The sequence below is a fragment of the Pneumocystis murina genome, assembly GCF_000349005.2.
Source record: "Pneumocystis murina B123 chromosome Unknown supercont1.14, whole genome shotgun sequence".
Lineage (NCBI taxonomy): Eukaryota > Fungi > Ascomycota > Pneumocystomycetes > Pneumocystales > Pneumocystaceae > Pneumocystis > Pneumocystis murina.
In genome coordinates, this window is record NW_017802372.1 from 1 (window position 1) to 13,583 (window position 13,583).

The 13,583-nt window shown below is 26.8% G+C and overlaps 4 protein-coding genes across 4 annotated transcripts; all 4 read right to left on the reverse strand.

Annotated features, from left to right (window-relative positions):
• Nucleotides 1-488: 488 nt before the first annotated feature.
• On the reverse strand, nt 489-3,911 carry PNEG_03598 (hypothetical protein; the record flags this gene model as incomplete). The annotated part of the gene is made up of 1 exon (XM_007876847.2): nt 489-3,911. The coding sequence occupies one exon, from the start codon at nt 3,909-3,911 to the stop codon at nt 489-491; it is 3,423 nt and encodes a 1,140-aa protein (XP_007875038.2).
• Nucleotides 3,912-4,201: 290 nt separating this feature from the next.
• On the reverse strand, nt 4,202-4,417 carry PNEG_04329 (hypothetical protein; the record flags this gene model as incomplete). Its single annotated transcript, XM_019757841.1, has 1 exon — nt 4,202-4,417. One exon carries the CDS (start codon nt 4,415-4,417, stop codon nt 4,202-4,204), a length of 216 nt encoding a protein of 71 aa, XP_019613333.1.
• Nucleotides 4,418-7,712: 3,295 nt separating this feature from the next.
• PNEG_02843 (hypothetical protein) lies at nt 7,713-8,165 on the reverse strand (the record flags this gene model as incomplete). The annotated part of the gene is made up of 4 exons (XM_007876686.1): nt 7,713-7,774; nt 7,817-7,919; nt 7,973-8,093; nt 8,140-8,165. 4 exons carry the CDS (start codon nt 8,163-8,165, stop codon nt 7,713-7,715), a joined length of 312 nt encoding a protein of 103 aa, XP_007874877.1.
• A 157-nt stretch (nt 8,166-8,322) lies between these two features.
• Nucleotides 8,323-13,502, reverse strand: PNEG_02844 (hypothetical protein). The gene is made up of 4 exons (XM_007876688.1): nt 13,290-13,502; nt 8,864-13,249; nt 8,652-8,822; nt 8,323-8,610 (listed from the first exon to the last, which is right to left on the reverse strand). Exons 1-4 carry the CDS (start codon nt 13,474-13,476, stop codon nt 8,330-8,332), a joined length of 5,025 nt encoding a protein of 1,674 aa, XP_007874879.1. The 5' UTR covers nt 13,477-13,502; the 3' UTR covers nt 8,323-8,329.
• Nucleotides 13,503-13,583: the final 81 nt, after the last annotated feature.

Below are 13,583 nucleotides of genomic sequence, written 5' to 3' on the forward strand. Positions count from 1 at the left end.
AATCTCCATCTAATATCTCATTTCTAATAAAATCCTCTCCAAACTTCCACTTAATCTCTTAAATTTAATAAAAACTTTAATCTACTATCTTCAATAAAATCATCCAAAACATTCATTTATCATTTTTATTAATAAAAAAACCCTAAATCTCTATCTAATATCTCATTTCCAATAAATATCTCTCTAAACTTCCTTCTAATCTCTTAAATTTAATAAAAACCCCCTCCTAATCTATCATCTTCAATAAATTCTTCCAAAATCTCATCTCTAATAAAAACTTCTTTAAACTTTCTTATCATCTTTAACAATTCTCCACTAACTCTCGGGCTTTTTTCTCCATTTTTCCTATAATTAAACGGCAATTCTCAATTTTTATTTCATTATTCTAGATTAAAAATCTACACCTCATTCTTCTACATCTTCTTCTATATTATATATAAACAATGGATATATGCACTTTTTCATTCTAATCTCTTTTTTCATTCTTTTTACAACATTCCCATAACAATCACTCCCAACAACATGATTTTTATCATTTCCGGAACTCTTATTTTCATTCCTTCATTCGGTTTCACTTCTTCCTCTTTCTCTTCCTCTTTTTGTGTTTCTGTTTCTTTACTTGAATCACTCGTACATCTCGTAGGTTTGCATTTTCGCATCGACGTCAATGTCACCGTTGATGTCACTGTAGATGTACTTGTCAACGTACTCGTATGCAACGATGTACTCGTCACCCATGTATCTGTCGTCTGAACTAATGTACATTCTTCCGTTACCTTCCCTCCATCTACCGACTCTGTCGTCGTTGCCGTCGTTGTCGTCGTCGTCGTCGTCGTCGTTGTTGTTGTCGTCGTCGTCGTTGTCGTTGCTGTCGTCGTCGTTGTCTGTGTCGCCGTTGATATCACCGTATGATGCGGTGTAACTTTTAATCCTTCTATTCCTTCACACAACTTGTCTATTTCTGTACAGACCGCTTCACACTTCGGGCAATCCTTTCTAAACTCGCAGTCTCCTTTCAAACCTTTACATTTCTCTTTCAATTCTAAATACAATTCCAATGCTCTCGCCGTTGCAACAAATGCCTTCTTTTCTGGTTCTGATACTTCTCCACTTACAAATGTTCTCCGAACAAGTATAACATTACTCGTGTTTGTCGTTCCACTTGGTGTTGATCCTCCTGGTGCTGGTGGCCCTGCTGGTGTTCCTCCTGATGGCCCTGATGGCCCTGCTGGCCCTGCTGGTGGTGTTCCTGGTGCTGGTGGTGGTACTGGTACAGGTGCCCCTCCTGGTGTTCCTCCTGGTGCTGCTGGTGGTACTGGTAGTGGTGCCCCTCCTGATGTTGGTTGTGCTGGCGGTGCTAGTGTTGGTGCTGGTACGCCTCCTGGTGTTGGTTGTGCTGGTGCTGGTGGCTGTACCGGTGGTCCCACTGGTTTAGGAACACTGCCATCTTGAGCCTTTGATCCTCCACCTTGTCCATCTTGTTCAGGTCTTGATAATACTAACTTAGCTTCCTTCGCAAATTTTTCTGATTCCTGTTTCGCCTTTTCGTATTCATCTTTCTTCTTCTCTAATTCATCTTTCTCATTATCCAGTTTATTTTTTAGGGTTGGACATTTTTCTTTTACTTTTTTAACCAACTTTTTGCAAAGTTCTTCTTTCTTAGCATCTTCACATAGACTATTCAATGTTTGATTCCCTTCTTTTTTCCATTCAGTACAATGTTTTCCTAATGTTTCTTTACATTTAGTTTCATCGCTTAAACTACCTTTCAATTTATGCGTCAACTCATTCTCCAATTTTAACTTTTCAAAGAATGGCTTGCATTTCTCTTCCAGTTGTAAACAGACTCCATTCTTATTGGAATTTTTTTCTTTTTTCAACCTATCTGGACAATTTTCTATATATTGATGACAATATGGATCAAACAACGTGCAGAGTTCTTCAACCAATGTTTCATTTCCTTTTCCATTTTCAATTTTATTTAGAATTTTTCCATTCTCTATGTTATTTTTTAAAAAAAGACACTCATTTTCTGTTTGTTCTACCATAAAACTACATGTTTCTTCTCGTAAAGCACATGAAACACTAAAATCTTCTTTTCCTCTTCTAGATAATTCCTCACATTCTTTCTTTAATACTGCCGTACAATTTCCTTGAGTTCTTAATGCATCATCTCCTCTTTTTAATAATCTTTTTCTCAATTCTTCTGTAACTTTTAAATATTCACATCGTCTATTCAGTGTATCACATTTCTCATGATTCAAATATGAATCACTTTCAAGATCTTTGCACTTCTTCTTCAATTCTACACAATCTTCCTTTCTTGGAAAATCTCTTCTCAAATTTAAAACTACTTCTAATTCTTCCGATTGAAGAATTACATCATCTAAAAGTTCATAACATAGTTTAGTTGGTAGATGACACTTTGTAAAGTATCTTCTATCCTCCTTAAGTTTTGTATAATTACCTACTACCGATTTTTGACATTTTTCAAGATTCTCAGTAACCAATTCTAAATCACCAATAAGCCCTTTCAATCCTTCTTGAAAGTATCTATTCAACACCCTATCTTGTCCCTTTTTATAGCATGCTACTCTTACATTTTCACATGCTTTTCCAATTTTATTCGTACATACACCTTCTAAATGGAAACATTCCGATTCAAACTTTATACAATCTTCCCTACTAACCAATTTTGATACCTGTCCCCATGAAAAATAATCTGATTCTTTATCTTTTTCAAATTCCGTAGACAATCCTTTCAGGTAAAGTTCTAATTTAAAATTCGTACATCTATCTTCTACTTCTACTAATTCTTTGCATCTATCCTCTTTATCTTTATCTCCACATAATTCTTCTAATCCATAATCTAGGTGTTTAAAAGATTCACAATCTTTTAACGCTTCTTTGCATTTTTCTCCCTCATCTTTTCCATTCCTTTCTTTGATCAACAATAATGCTAAATCTCGCAACGTCTTATATTTTGGTTTTCCAACAATAATTCCCTTAGCTTCTTCTTTTTTATAAAGATTTTCCACTTCAATCTTTTCCGGAAATCTTGGTTTTTCTTTAACCGGACTAAAATCTAATTTTGGTCCTTCATATTCAATTCCTTTTTCCTTACATTTATTCTTGACTTTATCACATTTTGAATTACTACAACTTGATCCATAAAAATAACACTTTTCAAGATATTCTTGACATTTTTCCACTAATTCTTTATCTTCAAGTTCCTTCTCTAAAGGCTTACAACTATCTCCATGATTCTTTTGAAGGTATTCACATGTTTTATCTGAATTAAAACATGAAAACACTAATTCATCACTATATTCACTTAATCCTTGACAAATTTCTTTCATTCTTTTTTTACATTCATCTTTATTATTAACTTTCCCTTCAAGAGCTCTTAAAAGAATTTCTTTTGCCACTCCTTGACGTCTCTGTCGATAACATCTATCTCTCAACTTAACGCACTTCTCTTCAAGATTATTTGGATCTGCTTCTTCTAATAATAGACATTTTTCTTCATATTTTCTACATTTTTCATCTGTTAGGTTATTCAATGCATTTTCAACTTCTGTTTTAAAAGCACCCAATTCAGTTTCAAGTTTTTTCTTTAATTCTTTGCATTTTTCTCCTTCTTTTCCATTTTCACAAAGTCCCTTAACTTTGACATCCACACTCTCCAATTTTCCATCTATTTTCTTCAATTCCTCACAATATTGTTTGAGGTTTGCCTTGCATTTATTATCATCACTATAATAACTTTTCACAATTAAACCCAAAACCTGTTCCTCCTTAATCTCATCATTTCCTGCTGCTTGTCCTGCTGCTTGCCTCTTAACCGGCTGTGCCATCGCCGCCTCTTTCTGGGCGACTTCCTCTACCCATCGCTTGTCCCTGAGTGGCATATAAGTAGGTGAGTGAAAAATAGATCCTGAAATGATTTTAGACGATAAGTATAGGTTTGCTAATTCTTTTAGGATAAGCATACATTTGCTTAATCTTTTATGATAAGCTTGGACTTTACCCTATAAAGCAAAATCGCGGGGTAAAATTGCGGGGTAAAATAATCAAAATTTCAATTCGCAATTCTTCATTCTTTATTAAAAATTTATACATCATTCTTCTACATCTTTTATATCATATATAAACAATGGATATATGTAGACTTTCATTCTAATGGCTTTTTTTATTCATTTTATAACATTCCTATAACCATCACTCCCAACAACATTATTTTTACTATCTCTGGAACTCTTATTTTCATTCCTTCATTCGGTTTCACTTCTTCCTCTTTCTCTTCCTCTTTTTGTGTTTCTGTTTCTTTACTTGAATCACTCGTACATCTCGTAGGTTTGCATTTTCGCATCGACGTCAATGTCACCGTTGATGTCACTGTAGATGTACTTGTCATCGTACTCGTATGCAACGATGTACTCGTTACCCATGTATCTGTTGTCCGAGTAAATGTACATTGTTCTATTTCCTTTTTTTCTTTTATTGGCGTCGTAGTTTTTAATATTTTGTAGTCGTTATGTTATGAGATCTAATTTCTAATAGTTTTAATTTATTATAAAACTTATCTATTTTTTTAGAGACGGTTCTAATTTTGGATAATCCTTTTTGAAATTATAATTTAATTGCAAAACTTTCATTTTTCTTTCTTTTTCAATATTATTTTAGTGTTTTCTTTGCTAACTTAAAAGTAGCTTTTAGTCCTTAGAGTTTAATTTATGTATTTGTTTAGATAAATATAAATTGGATTTTAGTGTTATATTTGCATTGCTTGCAAGTGATGAAAAAATGAATTTACTAGTATTTCTTTTAGTTAGGATTATATTATTTATTAATTTTCTAGTCCTTTTTGAATTAATAAGTATTTTTAACTGTTCTGTTTTTTTTTTTTATTCTTTTACGAATCTTCATTTTTCAGTTTAATGTTTTGTCTTCTTCCTTTTTTTTTGACAATATTATTCATCACATTTATATTTAAAAGACTCTTTTTGGAAAAAGCTTTTTTAATTATTCCATATCTTTTTTTATATATAAATTAACATAGTATTTGAAATTAGCTACTTTAATAGCTATTTAGAAAGATTATTGATTCAAATACTTCACTTGGGTTTTTTTTAAATTTATATATTTTTATTATTTTTAATTTTTTTGAACTAGTTTATATTTTTTTGTTGATTTTCAGTGATTGTTACTTTTCTAATAAAACCTAGACAAAGAAATTTTTTAGTAAATTACTGTAATATGCCTTTTATAGAATATAAATTCTTTTTCTTTTGTATTATTTTTAATTATAACAATCTTATTTTTTAAATACTTTTAGAGGATATAATGAAGTATTTTATTAAATTCGAACACGATATGTAGGATTGAAAAAGTGTAGAAGACTAAATCCATCATACTTTTAGATAAACTAAAATGTTTTTCTTGATATTTTTGTATAATTCTATTGTATCTTTATTGTTTCTAGCAAGATCTTTTTCAGTTCCTCTTTGTTTCTCAGAAATATAACGCTTTTTAGCATAAAGATATTTATCAAATTAAAATTGGATTGTTATTAAACAAAAATTAATTTATTTTTTAGGTTTTCTTTTGTTTATGAATACATTAAATGATGTTTTTTCTAAACTTTTAAGAATTTTGCTTATTTTTTTCAGTTGAATATACGATTTAAATAGTTTTTTATTTTTGTCTTTAAATATTATATAGATTTCTATTAGTATTATTCATATACGTTTTTCTATTGTTTTAATATGATTTTCTAAATTAAAATATTTGAACTTAATTCTATATTTTTTTGAAATTTAAACAATTTTTTAGCAATTCTTTAGAAGAAATGAATATTTTAAAATATTTCATATTCAATAAATAATCTAAGTTCTTTTATTTTAAAAATTTGGTTTGAGATTTTTTATTGTGAATGTTTTTGATGATTCATTAGTAGATTATTTATTTAATGAAAATATATAAAATTCTGGAATTTTCTAGGTACCTTATTACATCTTTTGTAGTTTTAAAGTCAGTAAATTAAATAAATTAGAAAATTATTTATATTTTTTCTTAGAATCTTCTCTTTAATCGTAATACTATTTAGTCTCAAATTACATAATAGAATGAATCTAAATTTCGTAATACAAATTTTGGATTAATAAAATTTTTAGATGTTTTCTTTGGATTAAAATATTTTTTCCCTGATTTACTATTTTTTCGGTTAAACTCAAAAAATTCGTTGAATTTTCTTACGGGATTTATGTTTAATATTATAAGCTTATTACTATGAGAAAACAATAAAATTATCTTCTTTTAGAAGCAAAAGTTACTATAGTGCATACGCTTTGTTTGGTTTCAAAATTTTATAATGTCGAGAAGTACATTCTTTTGAAAAAACAGTTGATTTTTTGTATAACTTTGAGTTGTTAATTTATCCATGTTCAAAGTTTTTCTTTTTGTGTTCAAAGAAAAGAGAATTTTTTGAAAATAACTGAACTAGTTAATTATATATAACTTGTAAATATTTATAGATGTTTACTAATTTTTAGTTTATATTATTTAATTTTGGGCATAATTTTTTAAGAAAATTTAGTCTCGTTACATGAAAAAAAATATCTTGTTATATATGGAAAATTATTATCATTATATTTATCTATTAATATTTAATTTAAATTTCAAATTAAGGACAATAAATGTTAATGTTTTATAAATTCTAGAAAGAAAAAAAGAAAATCATTTAAAAGATTAGTATTTTTTTAGAAGTTATGCGTTATGCAAAAAAGAATAAAAAGTACTAGTTTTGATTTATCAAATGACAAAAATAGATATGATTTGCTTTTGTAAATATTTTTAAAATAGTTTTTAATAGCCTTTTAAGAATTGTTATATAAAAAATTGAGAAAAAAAATAATATAACAATATTTTTATAGGTAATAATAAATAATAGTATTTTATTAATATTTATTTAAATACTTGATTTATATTTATTTTTTATTCACTTAAAAATATTATTAAAATGTATAAAAAATTCAAATAATATGATTTTATTTAATAATTTATTTAGTTACCTATATATTTTTGTATTCATTTGTATTCATATATTTTGATAGTTTTATTTTAAATGTTTGAATTTTTATATTATAAAATTAAGATTAGATTTTAAGTTTATGATAGTTTTCTAAAAATTAGGATTTCGTTTTATTAAAATCATAGCTTTATTCTGTTTTAGTGTAGATTTTAATCCATTTAAATGTATATTGGTAATATTCTATTATTGTTATCTCTTAATAGTTTACATTATTTCTTATAAAGATATTTTTTCTTAAAAAAGTATTGTATTTGAACTTTTTTATTGAATTTTAGCTACAATTTTTATTTAAACACTGTCATTTTATTTCTTCAACAAGTTTTTAAATATGAGAATTTAAAAAAAATCTAAAGAATAGATGTTTAAAAAAAATTATTTAATGTTTTAAAATATTTCCTGACTTGAAAATGTTTTTAATATAAGAAATCTAGACTTTTAAAATTTAGATAAATGTGTTTATAATGGAATTTAAATATTTTAAAGATGAAAACTTTAATGACTAAGTCTGAATTCAGTATATCAAAAAAATAATATATTATTAGAAGATACAAACAGAATATGTGTATATCCAGAGAAAATATAATATATAAATTTGCGATGTATTCATTATTAAAAATGCTTAATAAAATAATTCATGGTATTTATGGGATACTTGAACAACCAAATTAACTGCTTCAAAATCTAGAAAATGTAAATTCTTAACATTTTCATCTGCAATTATACCTATGTCTTTTCCAAAATTTATAGCAGTTAAAACATTTACAGAAAGATCTGGATTAATTTTACCTATTATTTCAAATGCATTTCCTTCAATAAAATTAGAATCCTGTTATAAAAATTAATTAAATTTTTTGTTTTTTAAATTAATATGAAATTTACGCGATTTAAATGAACTTCTATCAACCCACATGAATCTACTAAAGCAGTATCTCCTTTTAATTTTTTAACTTTAACAATCATTCGTACAGTCTGATCAACAAATTGTTCGCAAAGAGAAACACTGATTTCATTTAATAATATATAGAAATATAATTAGAAATCATTACTTGATTCTAGGAGTCGGCTTATCCATTGTTTAATTATAAATTCTAAGGATCGTAATATCGGATAATATATTTTCGAAATTTATTTTTAAAAATTAACACTTATTAATATATCTTTTTATTATAAATTTATTTATATAATTGAATAGTGATACATTGAATTTGTATATAACTATAGATTATTCTGTGTTAATTATGAATCTATTAAAGGCTTGTAATTTTCCAAAATTATTTCAAGTGTATTAGTTATTTTTAATATTTCTGTCATTTCACTATTTTCTATTTGATGTTTAGAGTAGTTCTCCTTGAAAAAAACGATAATTTCACGATATGCTGTATAAAATTTTTCCCCAACATTATGTGCTATTGCATTTTTTAAGCCTAAAGAAATCATACAAGATATTAATATTCTTAATAATATGCAAATTAAATGCATGCGTCTATTTAAAATGTTTTGATGGTCCTTTTTAGTAGCTATATTTTGTTAGTTTTTTTCTCTTTTTTAAAAAAAGTACGATGAAAAATACTTCTTATATTGTTTAAATTGTTTTGAATAAAATCTTTTTTATCTATTAAGTAATCAAACAATTCGTTTTTTAGAATTTCTTGTGCGCCAATTTTTGTTTGGCTTACTCTAAGAATAAAATTAAGTTTTGCTTCTATAATAGTTCCTTCTAATGAATTATCTAGATAAATAAGTAAATATTTTATAAACTATGAATATTACCAAATTCTGTAAATATTAGGGCATTTAATTCTTCACATTCCCATAATGATGTTATAAATATATGCAGATAATTTTGATGGATTAAGGTGTCCCATAAAGGACCAAAAAATATTATAGTATCTATTTTTCCTGTTAAGTTAAGGATTAAGTAAGAAAGCATTTTCGACATTCCTGATCCATATATAGCATCTCTACATATAACGTGAATTAATTGGTTATAATATGGCTTAATTATTTGGGAATTTTTTTTTTCTTTAAAAATATTTGTATAACTTTCAAAAAGTTTATGTGATTGATTTGATTGAAATTTTAGACCAGATATTATATTCAAGTAAAATATAACGGCTACGTATAAATTTTGTCGAATTGTTTCGTTCGTATTTGGATTTTGAATACCAAGTAAAATATTTTTTAGAAAAAGAAAATATTTTTCTTCAAATACTGTATTTTTAGTGATATGTCGAATTAAAATTAGGACAGATGAGCTACATATTTCAATAATATTTTCGTCTTTTTTACTAAAATTTGTTAGTTTAGAGGTAAGAATTCGTAAACTTTCTATAATGAGAGAATCTTTTTGCGATTGTGTTAAATGAACAGTACAGTCTTCAAGTAAAATTCCCAGTAGATTATTCCATCCTTGAAAACAAAGTAATTTAGCGTTATTTATTTCAATCAAAATGTTAGAAATTTCTATTTGTGAAATTATATCTTTTTCTACAATTGTAAATGTTTTTCTTTTGCTACCGAAATCTTTGTTCTGGAATTCACAAGCCTTAAGCTTCATATACGTCTTAATTTTCTTTATATCATATAATGAATTTGAAGATCTAGGAATATTTGAAAACATTTGTTGTGTTTTTTCTAAAATAAATTCTTGGTCATCAGTTATTATATCCAATTCAAGGATATCTAAGTATTTTAAGATTCTAATACCTTTATTTAATGACTGTAAATAATCATTTTGATCATTTTTGTTTCCTTCATCATAAAAAGTAAGAGCTTTTGTATAACATTGTTGAAGTGTAGTGGCATTATATATAATCATTTTACGTAGCTTAATAGCTATTGTATGAAGTAGCCAACTACGATACAGAAGAATTTTAACAGGTTTTAGTGAAAATGTGTTTAAGTTGGAAGAATCCAATTTTGGTAGTATCCAAGTTAATGGCCCAGGAAATAATAGTTTTAGTAGAATATCATCTCTTTTTTTCAAAATATCATACATAATATCTGATGTTAGTTCTGATTTAGATAATAAAAATATAATATGCATAACAGTTTCCATAATAGTATTTGATAAGTTATTTTTTGGAGAATCTAATAAAGTTTCCTCCATACTTGAAGAATTTTGAATAAAAGATAATAAACAATGTAAAATTGAAATTTCAGAGCCAATTTCCCCTTTTTCTGTTCCAATATCAGATGTACCGTCATTTAACATTTGAAAACCTAAAAAAAAATGAGACACTGTAGGAATGTTTTGGTTCTTTTGTAAATCCCAGGCAAGAAATTTTAAAAAAATTCTACCTGAGGTGTCTTGATCTAGATGTGACGTATTCAAAAAACGGTTTTGTTCTGTTTGAATGAGATTAATAGCACCAAATCTTATTCTTTTAGATTCATCAACAGTCTCAAGAATACCTAATAATCTATTTCTTTTAAAATTGTTGAAATGCTTATAGTTTTTTGTATCTGTTAATTGTGGGGAATCTGATAATTTCTTTAAAATGGATACTGCAGTTTTTGATATATCTAAAGAATCAAATCCAATACATAAACATATATAAACTATAACATTAAGATGAAAAAGCATAATATCTTCAAATGCTTCGAAGTTTGGTTTGTTATGATTGTTTGAACTTATATATGTTGATTGATATGTAGCTATAGATGAAAACCATTCTAAAAAAGGTAATTGTAAATGTAATACTAGATCTAGTATATTAAGAGATGTATCTAAACAAAGTAACCAAAGTGGATCACTTTCCGTATTTTGTAATACTTCTAATGCAATATGAATAAAATCAAATAAACATATATATATATTATTGCGATACATATGTTGCATAATCCTATTTCCTGGATGCAAATTTAGGTAAGATGAAAAGGATGATGTTTTAATGAATTTATTCATTTCTATGCTATTAAGACTCGCGATTTCAGCAATATCTAGATTAAATGTTTTTAACCCTAATTGAATAAATTTCAAGCATTCCGAAAATAATTGTAATCCTCCAAGTTTGTTATCCAATATTAGTGAATTTGATGTTAAAAAAAGATCCATTACTAAATCGATAAAAGGCTGTATTCCAGGGTCTTTCCTATTTAATCCTATACTTTCTGGAAAAGGAAGAATATTATTTAAGTCGTCTATAGATATAATTAAATGATTTAGTAGTAGAACAAAAGCTATAGCCAAGGATAGAGAATTTGATACAAATACCCTTAATGTTTGATCGATTTTTGTGTATGATTTTAATGATTCATTGAATTTGTTAGGCACTGTATATGAGGTATGAGCTAAATAAATTTCATTATTTTGTTGGTATATCCATTGATCAAGTAAATTCCATACTGTATCTCTAATTTCTAACTCTTTTCCAGATAAAAATGATGTTAATGTCAGTAATATTCCGCAATACATGTCACTTGAGAGCTGGCAATTTAATAAATCAAAAAGTATAGGAATTGGATTATATTTTTTGTAAACCATGTTTGAAACATATGGACAACTAGATAAAATACATGTAATTAGATGAAAATAGGACCGTAAGATACTTCTGCTGTCGTGATCAATTTCTAAAAAGTCAATAGCTACTGTCAACATGCGAGAAGAGCTAAGAGAAGAATCAAAATGTGTAATTTTTAGTTGAGAAACATAGTATTTCAGTGTATCGAAAATATATTCCCATGTTGTCATATTATTTTGTGCTTTCATAGTCTCTGTTCCTTTTGTTTCTGTTAAGAAATCATATGCATAAGTACTGCATTGAGGCCCATTTCCTAAAGATGCTAGCATTGTTGAAAATGCAGTAATCATCAAGGGTGTCTGGCATTGTGACGACCATAGGATAAATCCATAAAGATCACTTTCTCGGTCTAGCCAAAATGAAAGTGCAGAATCTTTTCGGTTTTCATAAACTAAGGCAATAAGATAAAAGAATGCTTCTAAACTTGACTCGATTTTGTCATCTGCATCAAAATCTAAGGATTTTTGTGTCATTATCAAATCCTCTTCTACAAGTTTCATATTTTTTAATAAATCAGGCATATCACTGATAAAAGAATAAATAAATTTTTCTATTTCATAAAGCATGATTTCCTGAAATGCTTTAGAAAACGTTAATTCTGGAAAATCCATTCCCTCTTTGAATTTTGGATAGTTTAAGAGTAATTTATAATCTTCTAATCGCAAAAGATTTTTGGTTTCAAAACGAAGAACATCTATTATTTTTTTTATCATTGTCTCAAATGCGCCAGAAGATATTGCTTCTTTACTTGGATTATATATATCACTGCTATATTTAAAGGGCACTGAAATATCGAGCTCTTTTTTACAAACTCTGTTGAGTTTGGTAGTCCACCATAGTTGAATAATTGATTTCAAGGGACCTATTCCCCATTTTTTTTCATTTTGATAATCTGAGTTGATTATTTTGTTGATTTTACGAAGAATTTCTATATCGTAATATGTAAAATTTTCCAGTTCGTTTTCATTTTGTGAAGATATTTCTCCTCCCAATGCAATAAAATTAATTATTACTGGAAAAAAATGAGTTATAAGTAAGTCATATTCATCAAATAGGGAAATCCTATGAATAATCTTTTCGAAATCATCGATATTAACCATATTTAAATTTGAAAGTCTATATAAAAGAACTCCATAAATTTCATGTTCTTGTAACATTGATTCCTTTCTTAGCTTTATCTCTTCTATATATTCATCGTTTTGACTATATTCGTTAAAATTTTTGTTTTTTTTTTGATAAAAAATATTAGATATTTGTGTTCTTAAATCTTCCATAGCCTGTAAACATTTCATTGGATAAGTTGGAAGATTTTCTTTAGGATTTTCAGAGTTTTTTTGAAAAATAAATTGAACTGTTTGCTTAAAATATTTCAGTATTTCTCTGTTTCCTAAATCATTTTTTGCATATAATAATATCATTGATAGACTATTTAAAAGAAATTTTCTTCTTGAATAAAAAAGAAACAAGGAAGTCTGTAAAATCGATCTGTCTAGATTTTTTGAATTCTTAATTCCATAATGAACTAGCTTTGCAGAAAGAACTTCATCAAGATTAAGCTTATTTGATACATGAAGTGCTTCTGAAATAAAAGTATCGTTTAATTTATATTTTGTGCCATCTATATATATTATTCCTATTTTCATTAGATATGCTAAAAATAAGCTGTAATATACCTGATTTGAGTTTTTCTAGACTTTGTTCTGATTTCTTTGGTGTTTGTAAAAGGTTTTTAAAGTCTTGATGGAATGGTTTCAAAAGATGTTCTAAGAATGATTCTGGAATAACGGTTCCTTCTGATAAATTTAATAAAGTATCATAGAGCAATTTATAATTATCTGGATCCCATGTTTCTAAAAGCATTACTTTTTTATATATCCTATAACTTTTATTTTATTAAAATATATATATATTTAGACTTCATGTATTTATTAAAAAAAGTCGTATTTTTAGGTATTTTTTTTTTAAAT